The 17,949-nt window shown below is 41.3% G+C and overlaps 4 protein-coding genes across 4 annotated transcripts in view; all 4 read right to left on the reverse strand.

The window, feature by feature from the left end:
* Positions 1-17,949, reverse strand: part of tmem265 (transmembrane protein 265) — a gene marked incomplete at its 3' end in the record, with an annotated part of 435,019 nt that overhangs the window by 297,452 nt on the left and 119,618 nt on the right. The gene's annotated exons all lie outside the window — the stretch shown is intronic.
* On the reverse strand, positions 4,896-6,949 carry cUnhxorf65 (chromosome Un CXorf65 homolog; the record flags this gene model as incomplete). The annotated part of the gene is made up of 5 exons (XM_080746708.1): positions 4,896-5,023; positions 5,146-5,214; positions 5,798-5,920; positions 6,733-6,819; positions 6,925-6,949. The coding sequence occupies 5 exons, from the start codon at positions 6,947-6,949 to the stop codon at positions 4,896-4,898; spliced, it is 432 nt and encodes a 143-aa protein (XP_080602834.1).
* On the reverse strand, positions 7,390-11,130 carry LOC308301433 (UDP-N-acetylglucosamine transferase subunit ALG13). The gene is made up of 4 exons (XM_080745423.1): positions 11,015-11,130; positions 10,198-10,360; positions 8,453-8,591; positions 7,390-7,783 (listed from the first exon to the last, which is right to left on the reverse strand). The coding sequence occupies exons 1-4, from the start codon at positions 11,093-11,095 to the stop codon at positions 7,672-7,674; spliced, it is 495 nt and encodes a 164-aa protein (XP_080601549.1). The 5' UTR covers positions 11,096-11,130; the 3' UTR covers positions 7,390-7,671.
* rap2c (RAP2C, member of RAS oncogene family) lies at positions 12,237-16,608 on the reverse strand. The gene is made up of 3 exons (XM_080745420.1): positions 15,916-16,608; positions 14,801-15,086; positions 12,237-13,469 (listed from the first exon to the last, which is right to left on the reverse strand). The coding sequence occupies exons 1-2, from the start codon at positions 16,186-16,188 to the stop codon at positions 14,808-14,810; spliced, it is 552 nt and encodes a 183-aa protein (XP_080601546.1). The 5' UTR covers positions 16,189-16,608; the 3' UTR covers positions 12,237-13,469; positions 14,801-14,807.

Here is a 17,949-nt window from a genome sequence, read left to right on the forward strand (position 1 = left end):
TGGCCCACAACCTAGGTGGGGTTGGCGATAGGGCCTTTCTGTGTGGAGTTTGCATGTTCTCCCCGTGTAGGGTAGATGCCGTCACAAAAAACATGCAGTAGTCCTGGTTTCTATACTACCTCCCCCTAGCCAGCCAGGTGCTCCCCAATTCCCCTGGCACGGCAGGGGGAGAGCGGAAACCAGGACTACAGGTTAAGTAGTTGGCACTGGGTGAGAAAATGGGTTGCAAAAAACGTGGGATAAAAAAAATAAAATAAAAAAAAAACAAAGTGAAATTTTATTTACGAAAAGAGAAGTCATTGATAGCTTCCAACATCAGTGTATCGCCAATAATACTAAAGCTCTAAGAATGTTGAAACTGAAAAATGCCTACATTTTGAAAACAATTACACAGGTTGACAATATTGCTGTGAAGTTCCGGTTTGCTTTTCACCTAAATGTTTTGAAGTGAATGTTGACATTGCTGGACTGCAGACATGATGACACATAACAGAGTTTTAAGTGTTATACACATAACCGCCCATCAGTTTCAAGTGTTGGCCCATATCTGCTGAAACCATACGTGAAGTATGAACATGCTGCCTGTGCCATTTGGAGATGGAAGTGTAAATGAAGGTACTTTCTGCATCGTCACCCACCATTTCCTGTGAAAAGAGCAAGTCTCCAACAGCACCAGATGCTGCTACTGCACGACCACACAAACACAAAAAAATAGTTTTTATATGTACTATAAATAAATGGAAGATTACAGCGAAAATACTTTACCCTTACAGGTCGAAAGATTTGCAGAAGTGCTTACACTCCTATCAATGAGGCAAACAACCAGCAATTGTCTACTCTACAGTAACACTTTTTAGAGGTTCTCCTCCTGTGCTAAATGGATATGGGAGCAGCCATTGGCAGGCAGATGATCCTAACATGCAGATCTTTTGGTGTGGGAGTAGACCCACATGAACACTGTGTATGTAAAACATGGTTTTACATGGTCATTTATTGAGAGCATTTTCCCCTCACACCCATTAGTCTGGTATGTTAGCACACCCATTATTATTGATTACGATTATTTTCAGTCCCCCTCCCCCATCAGCATCAGGACAGTACCATCATCCCTGAGCCCTCTCACCCTGCTCACCTCCTTCTGCTGATGGCCACTGGGAGGCGCTACAAGTCTCTGTCCACCAAGCCATCCTGGGTGAATACTTTCTTTCCAACTGCAGTAAGCATTCTGACCACACAACAGATGTACCTGCTCTTAGAGCACTTGTTCAAACATTGTAAATATTGTCTGGGAACTTCTTGTCTTGTGACAGTCTGAATATCTGTTGTACTAGTCCAGACCAGTGGTTCTCAAAGTGGCTTCCAGGGACTCTACTATACAAGTCTTGTAACTCTGACAGTGTACAAATGGAACCTTTGTACACTGTCAGAGTTAAGGGGAGACTTTGGCATTTGAAAGTTTGAGAAACACTGTACTAGTCTGTATCTAATTCATAGAACATTTATTAATTATTGACTAATTGATTGAGGGCAAGTCCCCATTTGCAACTACAGGTCAAGATATGTCCATTTAATGTGAGATAGATGTTTGATGTTGCTGATGTTGTTTATCCACCAGGTGATCATTGAAGTGAACTGAATGGAACTCAACCCAGAAAGGCCCCAGTTTGGACCCAAGCCAGGAACTTCTTGATGTGAGTATGTGTTCAAAAATAGTAATAATATAAGGTTTAAAACGCATGGTATATTTTAACAGGCACATATAAAACTGCAAAGATCTCCGCCAGGCCGGGTTACTTACCTAGGGTGGTGTCAGTTGTGGGGTGCAGCCATCAGGACACTGGGGCATATCGAGTTTGTACAACAGACAAACTATTATAAAAGCTTTTGGAAGTGTGCTCATTAGAGGCCCCTCAACATGCTACAGTGAAATGTGTATCATTTGTGGCACTGTGTTGTTTAGATGCCCATTGATGTATGATTCAATGTTGGGGCATATCAGACACTGGTTTTGAGTATGCGTGCAAAGTTTCACACTCATCTGTCCAGCGGTGCCAGAGATTAGCTCACAGCTACCTCTATGGCTGGCTTGCAGGCAGTCACACACACACAGCCTTTGGCTTTAGAGGACTTGTTACTTGAGGACAGAGATCAAATTCTACCAACTAGGTCCATTAAGGCGAACAGATACTCTATGTTGATTAGAAATAACATTATGGTGATTCCATGGGCAAAAGAAAGTGAACAGTCAAAACATCAGTTTAATGATGTTTGACTCAATAATGAAGGACATTAGAAACATCAGAATGCAGCTTAAGCATAAAGGAATCACTTTACAGTCAGTTTCTGCATGCTCAAAATATGTTTACAATATATGTTGATAACCCAGTATGACCCACACAGTACCTTCAAGCGCTTATCTTAATTAAGTCCTCTGATAATATGTTGAAGTGACCCTTTCTCAGGTCACTAAGTTCCAACATATAGACCGGAGCGCAAACCGAAGACCCTCTGTTTCCCAGACGGCTTCTCTACCCAGTCAGCTGAGGCATGAAGCATAGCGTTAGTTTATGCAGGTCATGTGATTCTTGCCCGCCTCAGCTGTAATCAGCTGTCAGTCAGATCCTTTCCTATATTCCTCATTCACAGATCTGCTGATCATTACGTCACACTGTCATAATCCAATCAGAGCTCTCGCTCTAAGGGTGGCTCCTTTAAAAATGTCTTGCATTCACTATAGCTAGCTCTGCTTGTCTTTGATCCGAAGCTCGGATCCGCTGCTGCTTAGCAGCCTCCTCCACCCCAGCCTCCACCTTTTGATCAGAGTCTGGCATAGGCTCAAATACTTGTGATTTTATGTCTGCTGATTCAAGCTAATATGTCAATGTATTGCTATCAGCTGATCAGCACTGTAATGTAATGATCAGCAGATCTGTGAATGAGGAATAGGAAAGGATCTGACTGACAGCTGAGGCGGGTGAGACTCAACGTGTCCTGCATAAACTAACGTTATGCTTCATTTCGTGTCAATGGACGTCTCACACACTGGTTTCCAGTTGTTTCCAATGGTGTGAAACAAGCCTATTTAAGAGTGTCTTTGACACAGAGCCCTATGTACAAAGTACAATGTCAAGGCAGCTTAGAAGCGTCTTTGCCAAATTCAGATGTGTAGTTGCTCTTTTAGCCATATAAACTGGTAGATACTGTACACAAACACCCAAGCTGATAGACGTTACTGTACACTATGCAATGATGGTTCTATAATGGGAAGCCCGTGTTCTTCTACACTGACCTCTATGTTGACATTTGTTCAGAATTATTCCATCACCTGTCAAAGTATGTTGCATATTTGAATGATTTTGATGATAAAAAATAAACTGCGTAATTGTAGATGGTCAACACTGTATTCATGAATGTGCCAAAGCATGCCATCTCATCCTTAACAGACAACTGTCTTTTATGAGTTCCGGTATATAAATTGTTTTTGTATTTTGATTTTATGGTACCATAATGTAAGTTTTATTCGTTTTATTCGTGTCTCACAACTCCCTGTGAGTGGTCCACAACTATTTTATTCTGGTATGTACTTTGTATTTCAATATGTGTGTTGCGCAGTTGCGGAGTCTATGTTGACATATTCATGCATCTTTCTTTTCATTATAACTTTTTTAAATTACTGTTATTTATATGTTGCTATAATGTCTGTCTAGCTGAACACATTTTATTTTTACTCTTATGAACATGCACACAAGATGTAACAATACACCATGATTCTTGCAGTGTCACAATTAGTTTGATGCTGTATCATGTTTCAAGATAGTTTAATGCATAACAGATTAGTTAAATACTAGAAAACATACTAAATATTAAGAATAACATACATCTAGTATCAAAATAATAAGAGGCGAAAGGGTAGGTCTATATAATGTAGCTTATCTGTAATTTGTACAAGATGTCCCCCATTATTTTGGATTTCTTCTGTTTGAGGCGCGTTGCTGTGGTTCATCATCTGTGCCAGCTCGACTGCGACGCTGCATAGCCTGGAGGAGATTGTACGATAACCAAACAAGTCTCACTAACAATAATAAAAATAACATGGGCTTGCATTAATAATATATTTACTACTACGTCTTGTAGTACCAGCGATGGGGTTCTAAAAAGAATTACACTGTCAGTTGATCTGTCATCCAACACTTTGGTCCTAAAAATGTATCAAAAACTACTGAATTACTGTCATATAATTTGTTGATTTACTGAGTTAGGGGATCAAATGGCTTTTCCTGCAGCACCACCCCTAGACCAAAACTTCCACTTGTCTTCTGTTGACACTTTGTAGCATTTTAAGCCACTTTATTTTCTGACTTATAGCTTTTGCTAGTAATAATAATCCATTTACTTTTGTAAATCAATAACATTGTAAATGAGGGTCTTCCTCAATGGTTACTCAATGTGAAATAAAGGTGGTTGATGATGATGATGATGATGATCATCGCTCAGTTTAAACCACTTTAGGATGGGTGTAAGGTACTGTATAGCATTTAAGATGAAAATCCAGCTTCCTTTGATGTAGGGCCACTGTTACATATTTCTGCTCTTTTCACTGATTGACAAGCTGAACGGCATTTTGGGGGAAGTAATAGCAAACTTTATTGTGTTGGATGAATGCATCCAATTATGTAGGCTTATTATTATCCAAGGTTACCATGGAAGCTATGATATTAAAATCAAAAAACAAAAAACAAAAACAAAAGCTGTACATTATGGGAGAAAGGATCTATTTAGGCTATTCTATTATTAAGTCCAGAGGTAAGTCAATGTCAGTTTGTTTTTGTTTTTAACCAGCAAAAGAATAAAATAAAATGGTTTATCAACTGTAGGCATGCACACACCAAAAAGCCTCAACTCACAGGCTGTGTGTAATGGCTCTGGGCCGGCTTCACGCCAACTCTGTGGTTTTGGTGCTGTTGAGAGGAAATCTGTCGTAGGCGAGCCTTCTCCAGGATATCAACCTGTGACTGCAATGTGTCTGACAAAACACGCATAATGCATTATGCACACAATCATTATACGAGTAAGGCCAACAAACGTGTATACATGTGTACCAACGACACACAAATGAACAAGCTGAGCTTTTAAACATAGTTTTACCAATTAACGCAGGATCTGGGTCGGCCACCATTGGGCTGATGGAAACATAAGCACCGTCCTCTGGGTTTCCTGATCAGATAAACAAACTATTTCAGAGCCCTCTATAGACTGTACCCTCTGCTCAAACCATGCACTCTAACGCTGCTCAAATATCAGTAACATTTGGTTTGCCTCTAATTAGAGAATGAATAGGTAAGGTAAGGTACATGTATTTATAAAGTGCTTTTCAAAACAACGGTTACAAAGAATGTGCTGTACGATTAACCTACTGTACGATAATTAAGCAGTAACAAAACAATACATCACATTGAAATAGAACCACAATAAAATAAATACATAAATAAGATACACACAAAGCATCAAAACATTAGAGATAAGACTGAGGTGTAAATGTACTAGACCAGGTCAACCTGGTTGTGCCAGACCCCCTGTCTGTCATCATCATTTATGACATCATGCCTTTTGTAGGCATGTCATCATCATGTCATCATCATATATACCCTTTATATAGAAAACCCGGACAGACCGACATTTGCTTATGTAGGCCTACCCATTTCATGGGTCTGGCAATAATCATTATTGTGATCACAGAATAGCAACTGTAAAGCTCATTTGATCAATAACATCTATGAATGATGTATGTGCTGCTCACTGTTGACAGTGCAGAAAATGAACGAAGCCCTGTCTGGAAGTAATTTACTGGCACAATCCTGGGGCTCCTGGGACAGGAAGAGTCGTTTCAGAGTACCTTGTTCATCACACAGATCCACCAACACTGAAACAAACACACGCACACACAAGCTTAACTTGTATAGCATGTCTCAAGACAAAGTTGCTGAGAGAATTAACTGGCATAAAACAGTGCTACAGAGCATAAATACACAACATGACTGACAGAAAGACACTTCCCTACATACAAAAATTACAAGCATGTTGGATTTATCAAGCGCCTGCTTGTGACACACCTCAGGTAAGACTGCGCCACACAGATGCTGGATGCAGGGATAGGAGGGGCAGAGCGCCAGGTACAAATGATACCGTTACTGTGGTCACACTAATTATACCAAGTCATCAGTTAGCACCATTAATCTTGTTAGTAATGAGAGTGGTAATGATGATAGCCTTAAGAATAATTTATACTACTCAGTACTCACCAAAACCAACTGATTTTCAAGCGGTCAATACATTATCAGTTGTTTATTGCGAGCTAAACTGTCATGCAATGAAGTATACATTTGTCTCTTCACACGTAAACAGTTAAACATCCCTTGAGGCAGCTATGACAGAACACAGCAGATGTAAGTAGACACCTCTGAAGTTGAACAGTGTGAAATATTTAATGGAAGCATCCAGTGACCCTCCTCAAAAACACAGACTTAATATTCCTTCTAGTTCTTAAGATATTGTCTAGAAAATGAATGAAGCACATATTCCATTCAATTAAGTGTACATATTCCACATGAAATGTAAACATTCTGGTGTTCTGGTGAAAAGAAAAAAAAGACAACACAAGGCATTTTTATTTACACGGTGCCAACACAGCCTGCCTCTTCATCATCTACATGACAAACTCTAGAGTTTCCCTACCTGAATCGGGAATGCCAAGTTTAGTTCTCATGTACTGCAGCAACAGCACCAGGGGACAATTGGGATGGGCGAGAAACACCTGGTTATCTGTTCCCCATGGACGAGAGGCATTGAAAACATCAAAACACATCATAAGTGCTAGAACCTAAAATAGTATACACAAGGAAGTTAATCAGAGATGCAGTTGCTAACCTCCATGTTTGATGTAGATGAACATCATTCAAAGAATTCAAAGGAACCGGAATCTCTGATGAGAATGGACTCCTGGGAACGCCTTCACTAGGTCTTCAGAAGTCACAAGGTCAGAAAAACAGATGTCGACCTCCATTTGTGGTTTGATGACTGCGGTCCGTTGGACTTTGCTTCTTCTGCTTGCAGGGCTCAACTGAGCAAACAAGGTATTTGTTTTCATCTCAGACTGCCTCTCTTGACTCAAATGACCCCGACTGGATAAGTCCTTTCAGACTTGACATGTTTTGAAATGGAATTGTGATACAGAAATGAGAACACAACCATTTGTTGGCCTTCCATTCACAACATTTAATTATATTTCAAAATAAAATAAATCAGAAGATCAGGATATACATAATACATATCTCACAGTAATGCTATCCATATATTTACAATGCAAAAACAAAATATCATGTTTGACCAATTGAATACATTATATTACCAAATTACATTAGCACTGAGATTCTTTGTGAATAAAAATATATATACAAAATTACAAATTAAATAAAATGTATTTAGTATTATTCTTCAAAGTATCATTGACTGAAAATGCTCACATTGAGTGGCTTCTTTATAAGTTTATATACATAGTATATAATATACTCTCTTAAGGAAAGAGACTTCAAAGGTGTATATAGAAAATAATTTCACACAGTCTTTTACACCTACAAACTTGTGATGTGACAATACATTTAAGTTGAAGGAGAATCATTGGACACCGAGGGCCCTGTCTAAGAAATTGGCAAAGTACTTCGGCTGTCCAGGTACAAAGGGCAGCAGAACAGACAAGTCCATGGTGTTCAGGGTTGCTGTGAGGGTGCTGAAACATTTCAGAAGAAAAAAAAGAACTGTCAGTGAGGTCACAGAACGACAGAAGAACCTCAATTCATTTGTAGTCTGCCATGTTGAGGACCAACACAGATGTTCTGATTGGCATTACATTAGTTCTATGCCAATCCGACAAATTGAAACACCATCTAATTGCGTCATCGCTGTCAGAGCGCTGGCTTTTGGAGCAATAAATAATAGCCGATCTACAAGCTCTCAACGCGGCGCGAAGCGACGCGTTGTGAGCTTGTAGATCAACTCCCCAATGACTGTGGATTGTAAATAACACACCAACATGATGCAGTGTTATAATGATAAATAGGCCTATATAATTATGCAACTGGTGTCTAGTGGCTACTGGCTAGCTGCGTTGCCTCCTGCCCAAAAGTGTCGACAGTATGCGTGTGCATAGTGCCTGCTCAAAGCGCAAGACAGCAGCCGCAGTGCAGTGCATTGTGGGATAGCTACGCTCGACTAGTGACCATCAAATGCACCCTACAAATTCAGATGCATTGTGGGATATTTCAGTCCACTATATTAGGGTACAAAAATGCTCACTATACATTCGGACAACAAAATTGCGGAACCCCCTATTAGTACACTATAATAGGGAATAGGGCGGACTTCAGACGCAACCCAGGTGAATGAGAAAAATACACACCTGCAGGTGCAGTACAATAAGTGGGAGTCTTTGTGCAGCTGTCTGGCCAGTTCCATCTGGTGGTTGTCCATCAGACCATCGTTCACGACCACCAGCAGGGGCTTTCCTGCACCGAGGGCTTCCAGGCAGCTGCCAGCCCCTAGGAAAAAGTTATAATTATAATAAAGATCTAGAGCTACGGAATTATTGAGTTTCATAAAGTATAAAGAATTTGTCTGAAAACTCAGCACTTCATACGCCACCTCATCTCATCCCCTTACTAGCACTCCTTATTTCCTGGTATCAATTACTTGTTGCCTATTTAGATAGTTGTTAGTTATGTTGGTTATTTGATCACATACATATGCGGTTTGCTTGTCCACAGATGCTAGTGCTACCATTGTTATTTAGATAGCACTGTATGTTACTTGTATGTTATTTAGATATTACAGTAGGTTTGATGTCTACCTGCTTATATCCTAGCTATTTTTAGTTTTATGTTTTCTTGGGACTCTAATGACTTGACCGATTACCCAGTTAGACGTTGGCTGATGCCAGATCAAGCCATTTTAAACTGATCCCACACGTTGTAAGTTGCTCTGGATAAGAGCGTCTGGGCTAAATGTGTAAATTGTAAATATTAAGATACAATCCTGGAAAGACACACACAACTCTCTCTTCTGACAGACTAGACTTGGTTATTTATTTACTCTAGTCTAGTTTATGTACTTTGTACCTAATCCAGCATCTGTGTTTTTACTAAATTTAGAGTAGCAAATAATGTTGTACCCCTCTTTCTCGCCAATTTAGTCGTTATGCCAATTAATTCCTCCCCACACACATTTCTGTGATGTTGTCACTGCTGTTGTATCCTACGGACTCGCAAGGAGCTCAATCGGCTGAGGTTTTGGACAAGGTTGATGCCCGGCTCGCAATGCAGAAGGGAGAGGGAGAGTGGCAAGTCTTGTGTCAAGCGCGTCTCCACTAAAAGCACAGTGGTAGCGGGCGACGTGAAAATGAAGAATAAACATTGGTATTTTCCCCCTTTTTTCCTGCATAGTACGGCGTTTTATTTGTCTGTCATTCTACGTTAAATGCACGTCTCCGGCTCAGCAGAAAGCACAGTGGTAGCGCGCGATTTGTAAATTAAAAAGAATAAACACTTCTTTGGTATTTTCCCCCTTTTTTCCTGCATAGTAGGCCTACTGCGTTTTATTTGTCTGTCATTCTATGTTAAATGCGTGTCTCCGCAGAAAGCACAGTAGAAGTGGGTGACGTGTAAATAAAAGAATAAACACTTCTTTGGTATCCTATGAAAACGTTGCTACACTCAATGTTCCCTGCCATGAAGCTTCAGCATAGAAGCCGCGAGTGGGCGTCAACCTTGTCCAAAACCTCAGCCGATTGAGCTCCTCGCTACTGACTCACCTGCCAGTGAGGAGCACCCACCAGGAGGACGTAGGGCCTTCGTCCTACTCTCCATTTAGTTGCCGCCCCAGCCTGTATGAGTACGTGCAATGACCAATATCACCCTCCCCGTCCGGCTTCCCAGCCCGAAGACGGGGCCACTTGTATTCACATAGACCGACACACAACATCTGTGGTGGTGGGCAGGGACTTTACCACAGCTCCTCTATCTAGGTCGTCCTCAGACGAGCCCCCACCCAAGCGCAATCTGTGTAATTTTGGACAGTTGCTTTAACAGGAGCCAGTAATTGAAACCTGCAAAATGCCTACATGATTAATAATCTTCTTGTTTTACATACCAGCATGGCTGATGACCAGATCAGCACACTTGATGTCTTCAGCTATGGAGTCTTTAAAGCGAAACGCCTCCAGTTGGACATCTGGACAACTCTCAGGGGTGGGGAGAACTGAGCCTCGTCCAACCTGAAGAACTAAGCGCTCATAACCATGAACCTTCAAAGCCTGTAAGTGAGGAGAACAAAAACACCATAAACATGACATAATTTACTAGTGGACCGTCCACATGGCCATTCTCAGTAGCTATGTTTCCTTTAGAAAGTACAATTCCACTCAATTTAACAAACAGATATTGTGTCATGATCCCAACCCAGTGTGAAGTCACCATTCTTTTTTAATACTTCATTAACAGTTTGCAAAATAGACACAGAGGTACGATTTTACAATGATTTTTAAAAGGATAACACAAAAAGACATAGGAGGGCTTGTTTCCATGCCATGCCAACGGCATTAAGGAATGTAAATCCTACTCTCCTTTAAAATCGCTCTAAAAAGTCACTTACAGGTGGCTGCAACTCGAAACTGGTCAAAGCCAACCCATTGCCACCCTGACTCTGGCTGACAGTTATATCTTCTTGTATGATGGGGGTTTTTTTTCTTTCTTTTTTTTGCAGTTATTGTCTTGTCTGTCATACAACAGGACCCCAATGTAAACAAGACATAGTACTTTCTTACTAAATCAACCTTGTATCTGAACTGTATAATACAACTTTTACCAAGTTGTCAATGCTGAATTCAAAAAGATTTTCAAGTCTAGTATCATCAATTCTCTACGAAACAGTTTTGAACAAAATATGCATTTACTACTGTCGTACTCACTTGAATAGCTTCAGAAGACGTGATACTACTAATGAGTTCATCAAAACATGTTGTTCCAACAGTAACAAATACAGTCTTCATGTCTAAACAGCTTTCTGATGTTGTTGACACTACAGAAAACCTTCATCCAAATTCCCAAAGAATCTACTTCCGCGTTGCATGAAAACGATGACGATGACACCATGAATAATATGCACCATACTGCCATCTATTGGTGTGGCGATAATCCTGCTGTTTAGGGGCGACTCATTCTTCTGGAACCTATCTAAAACAGTGCTTCTCAAACTTTGAAGTTTCTGAATGTCTCCTCTTCAGACACAAACGGGTTAATTTGGTTCCATTTATACACTGCCAGACTAAACTTTGTTAAGAGGCATTTTAGATAAGTGGTTCTCAATGCCTATAGTCATATAGAACAAATCCAAGTGTAAGCAGACTATATATTTGTTATCCCTGCTGCTAACAGACTGTTGTGCACCATTCTGTTTTGTCTTAGTGGAAGTTGGTGAGATGGGAAGGGATGGGTGGAGTAGATCTGATAACTATAATGTAAGTGCACTGACATAGATGCAGACACAGTGTAATACTTTTGTAAGAACTACATTGTTTTGTTTTTACTTTTAATAGAATCTAGCGATTTTAATATTTGATGTGGTTAAAATGAAGGTAGCATCGTATTATGATTACTATCTCTACAATTCCTTCTCCAAAGCACACACTTAAAGGTTAAGTTAAATAGTTTGCTGTCTGCAATTGTGTTTGTGCTTGTTGTAGTAGTAGTGGAACAGGCAGAGATCTATTACAGATCCATAGTTGTCATCGAGGCACAGGCCATGCTGCTGTTAAATTTACACCTGCTCCTCAAACCAAAATGATTCCAGATGATTAACCGCTTAGATCCTCTTATTCTTAGTAAACGGACCAGAGTTGCAACAGCACTTTTTACACTTGTTTCACTCTCTACACCAAATCTCTTTGCAAAAATAGCTGTTCTACAAGCTCACAACACATGACCTTGTATATTGGCTATTTTTGGCAAATGATCCCTCCATAATATGGTGGTTAATCTGCTCTTAAACCAAATTTATCTGGGATCAGTTAAATGTTACATTTAAATCCAAACTAATACCAGCTCATTAAGGACTGCTGTTCATCTTCGTGACAAGAAAAAAAAAAGACAAGAGACCAGGGTGAAAGAGAAATGATTTAAGGCTCTGTTAATTTCTCAGCTTCAAAAACATTATGTATCCTGAAATGACACAAAAGTAAAAGAACAAAATGCTAGTAAAAAAAAAAGTTTAACATTGGCTCTTCCTGTCATTAGTATTTAATAAATAGGTTATCTTGAGAAAAGAAAACAAAATATGAAAAATACAATGTTACATTTTATTAAAAGGGCCTGAATTTTGATCAAACCACATTGCAGTGGGGGCAGTTTACTGCCCAGGAATCTGCAGCTACGACAGCCACTGTACGCCACTTTGGTCATTTTATAAATCATCTCATACATGGGAGGCACATCCATCATTTTGACCATTACTGCAACAAGTTTATAAACATACAGTAATTACTGAATGATTACTGAAAAGGTCCAACTTGCAAGTAATTCAGGCTTGTATAACAAAATCTGTGGTTTGACAGAATTCAGGTATAGAATAGGTAAAATGGCTTCTCTTTACCACTTACAAGTCTAAATTCACTTTAGTAGAACATTTTACATTTTCAGCATGCATACTTCTGTAAGAGTTGTGCTGCTTCCAGTATGACTGACACATACATGCGTGCGCACACACGCACGTGCACACACAAACAACTACAGTTCACAGCACCACAGTCTGTATAATGTTCATTGTAATTTGAAAAACGACACCAAGAAAAGTGAGCAGTAACGACTACCTGTGGCGCAGCGCATTGTGGTGGTTAACGGTTTTGAAACTCACAGAGGTATGCATGCTTAGAATTCAACGTTTCACCACTGTGAAATGCAGATTTAAAATTAGACAGCAAATTCAAGAAATGATGACACAAGTAAATTAATTGAGCATGATTGAGCAGCTTTGAAAATAAGCCGCCGCCCCAAGAACACTCTCTTACTCGTTCAATTGTACTTCCGACTTTAAATGAAAATAGTTGCAATTGACAGGTGGTCATTCTTCTGACGCACCTGCATCGGTCTGTCTTTTACACTATGAAGAAGAGCTGCAACCAGGGTCATTGCAAAGGCCATGATGTTCGCAGCAGAATGTGCTTTTTACAGTCAAGATATCAAAAATAGGACAGGCCCACAAGGCTCCTGGGCTGTACGACGGTTTGTGGTAGAAAGTCATAAACCATCCATCTAGCTGAAACACTGCCAGTGGTACTTTAACAGGGGTCAAACTGAAGTTGGCCCCAGGTCATATAGGTCATCAAAACAGGAAATGGTTGTGGTGGTGATCCTCACAAAATGAAGCACCTACGAGAAAGGGAGATAGATACACAGTAAGTCTTAAGTAGGCGTTAAAGTATAAACAGCTAAGATGATGGCAATTTGCAATGTAAAATCTGTTAGTTTTGCCTCTCCCGACTGCGATTGCAAAGATGTCTGAACTACAATAAAGATGGTGACAGATCTAGTATCCAATCTGGTGCTTTATTGCATTATCAACCAGTGTCCTACCCAAGAAATCTCTCAATAGAAGAGTAGGTAGACCGCTTACAACTACTGCAGATGTACTAGTTATAATTGTATTACCAACATACTCCACCAAACGGATTGGTTAAAATAAAGTTTCATACAATAAACTGAAGTCCAGGATCTTGCTTTCATTAAAGTTGGCAGCATTTCTCATGACACAATAACCCTGTTTCCTGTTTCGGAACATCATTACATTTTCAGGATGTCACATTTTCCTCTCCCTCTTTGTCTGGCTTCTCCTATCAGGCTCATGAAGCCTCTGGATTTCAGCTGCCTCTTTTCTGCTTGTCCCCACCCCTGCTCCACTCTGCTCAGACAGTTTTGGTTCTTCATGCCACATTCCTCCTGTGATCTCATGATAACAGACTAAACCAACGGCCCTCGCAGAAAAGCACACCCACTCATCCCTCTTCGGTGAATACAAGCTCTCTCTCGCTAAATGTAAATGCTGTGTCCCTGGTCCTAATGAGAAGGGCACAGTTGTTTGTTATTGTTACTTCTCCAAGTTATTTGATAGGGTTACCAAGTTCAAATTAGTCTGGGCCTGTTATTGCAGTGTGAAGGGTTTTATTTAACGATACTGCTTTTAACATAAAGCAAGGTCAAAAGGGGATCGATGGAGGGTATATCTGTCATGCTTGCAACTTTAGAAACTGAAATGTGTCACCTGGACAGAGATTTCTTTCAACTGTTATTTTCAAGTTCAAGTGCGCCGCCGGTTCGAATCAGAACTGGGTCAATTAGTACAGACTTGCAAATTTAACGATACTGCTTTTAACATAAAGCAAGGTCAAAAGGGGATCGATGGAGGGTATATCTGTCATGCTTGCAACTTTAGAAACTGAAATGTGTCACCTGGACAGAGATTTCTTTCAACTGTTATTTTCAAGTTCAAGTGCGCCGCCGGTTCGAATCAGAACTGGGTCAAATAGTACAGACTTGCAAAATATATATAATCTTTAAAGGATGGTGGTCATATTTCACAGCACAGCTCTGCGGGCTGTGGTTTCTCTAACCAGAGTTTGAACAAGACGATTCCTCAGCAGTCACAATAGCTCTGGATTTTATTTTTTAAATCATGACATGATAGAAGACCAGAGAGCCCGTACCGAGTCCTCACTGTATTACACAGGCTGTGCAGCACTGCTCCTGTTTCTCCGGGAGCGTGGAGTAATTCATCTGCCGGACGATTTCGGCAAACAACTCGTCCACCATGGTTTTGCTCTTGGCAGAGGTCTCGATGAAAGGGCAGCCCCACTCTTGGGCCAGAGCGCGTCCGTCCGAGCCGGCCACCTCGCGCTCAGACTCCAGGTCCACCTTGTTCCCGACCAGGATCAACGGCACCTTCTCGAAGCGCTTGACGCGCACTATTTGGTCTCGCATTGGCCTGATGTCCTGCAGGATTAAAGAGTGTTGGAAGATTGGGGTAAACTGAAGTGAACGTGTTGGAATTTCTTGTTAATTACTGGTCTATTAATATGAACGTATTTGTGTAGTCAGGTCGCTTATTTAAATACAGCTTACAAGTGGATTCGAATTGACTCATGAAGGTCCATTTGCACACTCAGAGTAAAGAATGTGTGCTGCTGCATGTCATTGGTTCTCAAAGTGGTGTCTGGAGACCCCCAGGGGTCAGGAACCAAAGGGACCCTTACAGGTCTGTCACTCTGAGGGGCCTTTTCCACCAAAAGAACCTTGGTTTCAGAACCAGTACCGGTTCAACTTTCTTGGAACCTTGGTTCGTTCTTGCGAACCGGCTTGCGTTTCCACCAGATTGAACCATGATTGAACCAGAGGAACCAAGGATATTGTGGTTCCCGTTCGGAACCAACTTTTACTGTTCGGAACCAACTCCGGTTCTCGGTGGAAAAGCACTCCTCTGGTTCATCCCATAGGCGGGAGAAAGAACCCGAACTGGTTCTTTGCCGGTGGAAAAGGCCCCTGAGAGTGTACAAATGGAACCAAAATCCAAATGGAACCCTATTTGGTTCCATTTGTACACTCAGAGTTAAATTAACATTGATTATACAATATAAATTGGTGTACCAGAGATAGAAATTACAATACATGGGGGTCCGTATCCTAAATGGTTGAGAATCACTGCTAGAGCCCTACAAATCTTCTCTTAAGGGGGTTCCTGACGGATGGGGGGCTTATAAGTGTCAATGTGGGGGTCCTTGACATGAAAAAGTTTGAGAACCACCACTGCTGTGTGTTTATCTACCTGAAAGGACTGCTGGTTGACCAGGCTGTAGACCAGGATGAAGCCCTGGCCGTTCTTGATGTAGAGGTCTCTCATGGAGGCGAACTGCTCCGTGCCCGCCGTGTCCAGGATCTCCAGCACGGAGGGAGACGAGTCCACCTCTATCTCCTTGCGGTAAAAGTCCTCGATGGTCGGGTCATACTTCTCGATGAACGTCCCGGTCACAAACTGGACGGTGAGGGCAGACTTCCCGACACCACCACTCCCCAACACAACAACTTTGTACTCCTTCATCTGGGTTCTGCTTGACCCAAATGGCTGTACGACAAGCTAACGGCGCAGGTTAGGCTGCTATACTCGTTGTGGCAACATTGATAAAAGAATATTAAACAGCCGACGGGTTAAAATTCCACAAGTTAAGCTTCAAGAGGTGTGTAAAACCGGACCCGGTCGGTACCAGACGCCCCAGGTCCAGGAGTTAGCAGGTGGCTAAGCTAACGCAAAGTTGTTGGTGTTAATGTTAGCTCGCCGCCGTTAGCATGTGGCTACATCCACTGAGTCCCATCCTCACTGCAGACAATGAGCTTTTTAAAAGCTAGATCCTCAAAATAAACCCGGTCCTAAAGTCTGGAGTCATCAGTAGCTAAGCCCGACACGCCGAAACACACAGCGTTTCCTATTGTTGTCATTTCCAGCCGCAGAGAGTGTGTCATTCCCTGGTTGTTGCATGTACAGACAGACATACACAGAACTGAACGGGCGTTACACGAACACCGGGAACCCATCATTTACGGTAGCCGGTAGAGGTCGCTGTGGCTCAGCGTTTCGTAAATAACTTTTGGGCTAGTTTTAGTGAAACATTAAACGCCAATTAAAGGTGGGCATCGTTAGAGCGGAGAAATAAATACCAAGGGACAAACTGGTCAAATTTTTACTTTTTGTGGAAATTTGCCAATTAATTGTGGAGGATCATCTCTGAGGAATGAAACATCTCGTCATTATCATGCCAAATGAGTGACATTGCAAAGGTTAGTCTAACTTGGATGAAAATAGAAAAGCCTATCAGAAACAAGTACCAATGACCTCCAACCCAACACTAACCAACACAGTAATCATAGTTATAGACAGTAATCCACAGAATCACACAATTCGATAGGTCGCTGAATTCAGTGTAACAACTGTGTCGCAAAAACGCAATGCTGATGATGTTGGGCCTGGTTCTGGCCCAGTATGTCGGGTTTCAGTCAGTCCGGTTAATGGCTGCACCAGAACTACTGCCAGTCCCTCAAAGGCTCCAGGGTAGCAGTTTGAGAGCATAGTACAGTCACATACAGGATTGTGAATAAAATGTAACAGCTTTTCTCTCTCTGATTTGCTCCGCTATCAAGTCAGCAGCAAGTTGATCTACACACTTCCGGTCTGATTTTTATTTCCTTTTCTCTCCCCCCCCCATGCTCCCCCCCCCTCCCCCCTCAAAATATATGTTTTGTTTTAAATAATTGATAAGCATATGTTTTAAAGTAGACTTTCAACCATCAAGTTTATAGAAGTTGTTTCTGGAATATGATATGGTCACATTTTATAACATGGTAATAGTTGTGTTTCTGGGTAGTTTATTTTTTCCTCTTTTGAGAAATATCAATCCCCAAATGTCCCTGAAATGTGAAATGTGAACACATGAATAGTTTCTGAATCTCTACTTGCTGTGTGACTTGTTTGATTATGGCTATTTATGATGTTGTATGTCCCACAAGCTGAAGGGTCAGATTGTTCTTATTGGTAACCACATATTATATTTTTGGAGCTGTGTGGAACACAAGCTCCCTATACGTGGCCGTGTGTGTCTGTGGGTGGGTGGGTGGGTCTGTCTGTCTGTCTGTCTGTCTGTATGTAGCCTCTGGTGTAGCCTGACTACCCTGGGTGACCAGAGAGGTGCTGTTGAGTCTAGCCTGCCCTGAGCATCAACTGCAATACACACACACACACACACACACACACACACACACACACACACACCCCCACCCCACACACACAGGCACCCCCCCCCCCCCCCCC

The sequence above is a fragment of the Nannobrachium achirus genome, assembly GCF_963921795.1.
Source record: "Nannobrachium achirus genome assembly, chromosome: 17".
Lineage (NCBI taxonomy): Eukaryota > Metazoa > Chordata > Actinopteri > Myctophiformes > Myctophidae > Nannobrachium > Nannobrachium achirus.

Coding starts and splice junctions, on each gene's coding strand:
- rap2c (XM_080745420.1), bottom strand. CDS start 16,188: ATGAAGGAGTACAAAGTTGTTGTGTTGGGGAGTGGTGGTGTCGGGAAG. Junction 15,087..15,915: donor TCAACCAGCAGTCCTTTCAG/GTAGATAAACAC, acceptor TTAATCCTGCAG/GACATCAGGCCAATGCGAGA.
- LOC308301433 (XM_080745423.1), bottom strand. CDS start 11,095: ATGAAGACTGTATTTGTTACTGTTGGAACAACATGTTTTGATGAACTC. Junction 8,592..10,197: donor TCTGGTCATCAGCCATGCTG/GTATGTAAAACA, acceptor ACTTTTTCCTAG/GGGCTGGCAGCTGCCTGGAA. Junction 7,784..8,452: donor TTATTGTACTGCACCTGCAG/GTGTGTATTTTT, acceptor GAAATGTTTCAG/CACCCTCACAGCAACCCTGA.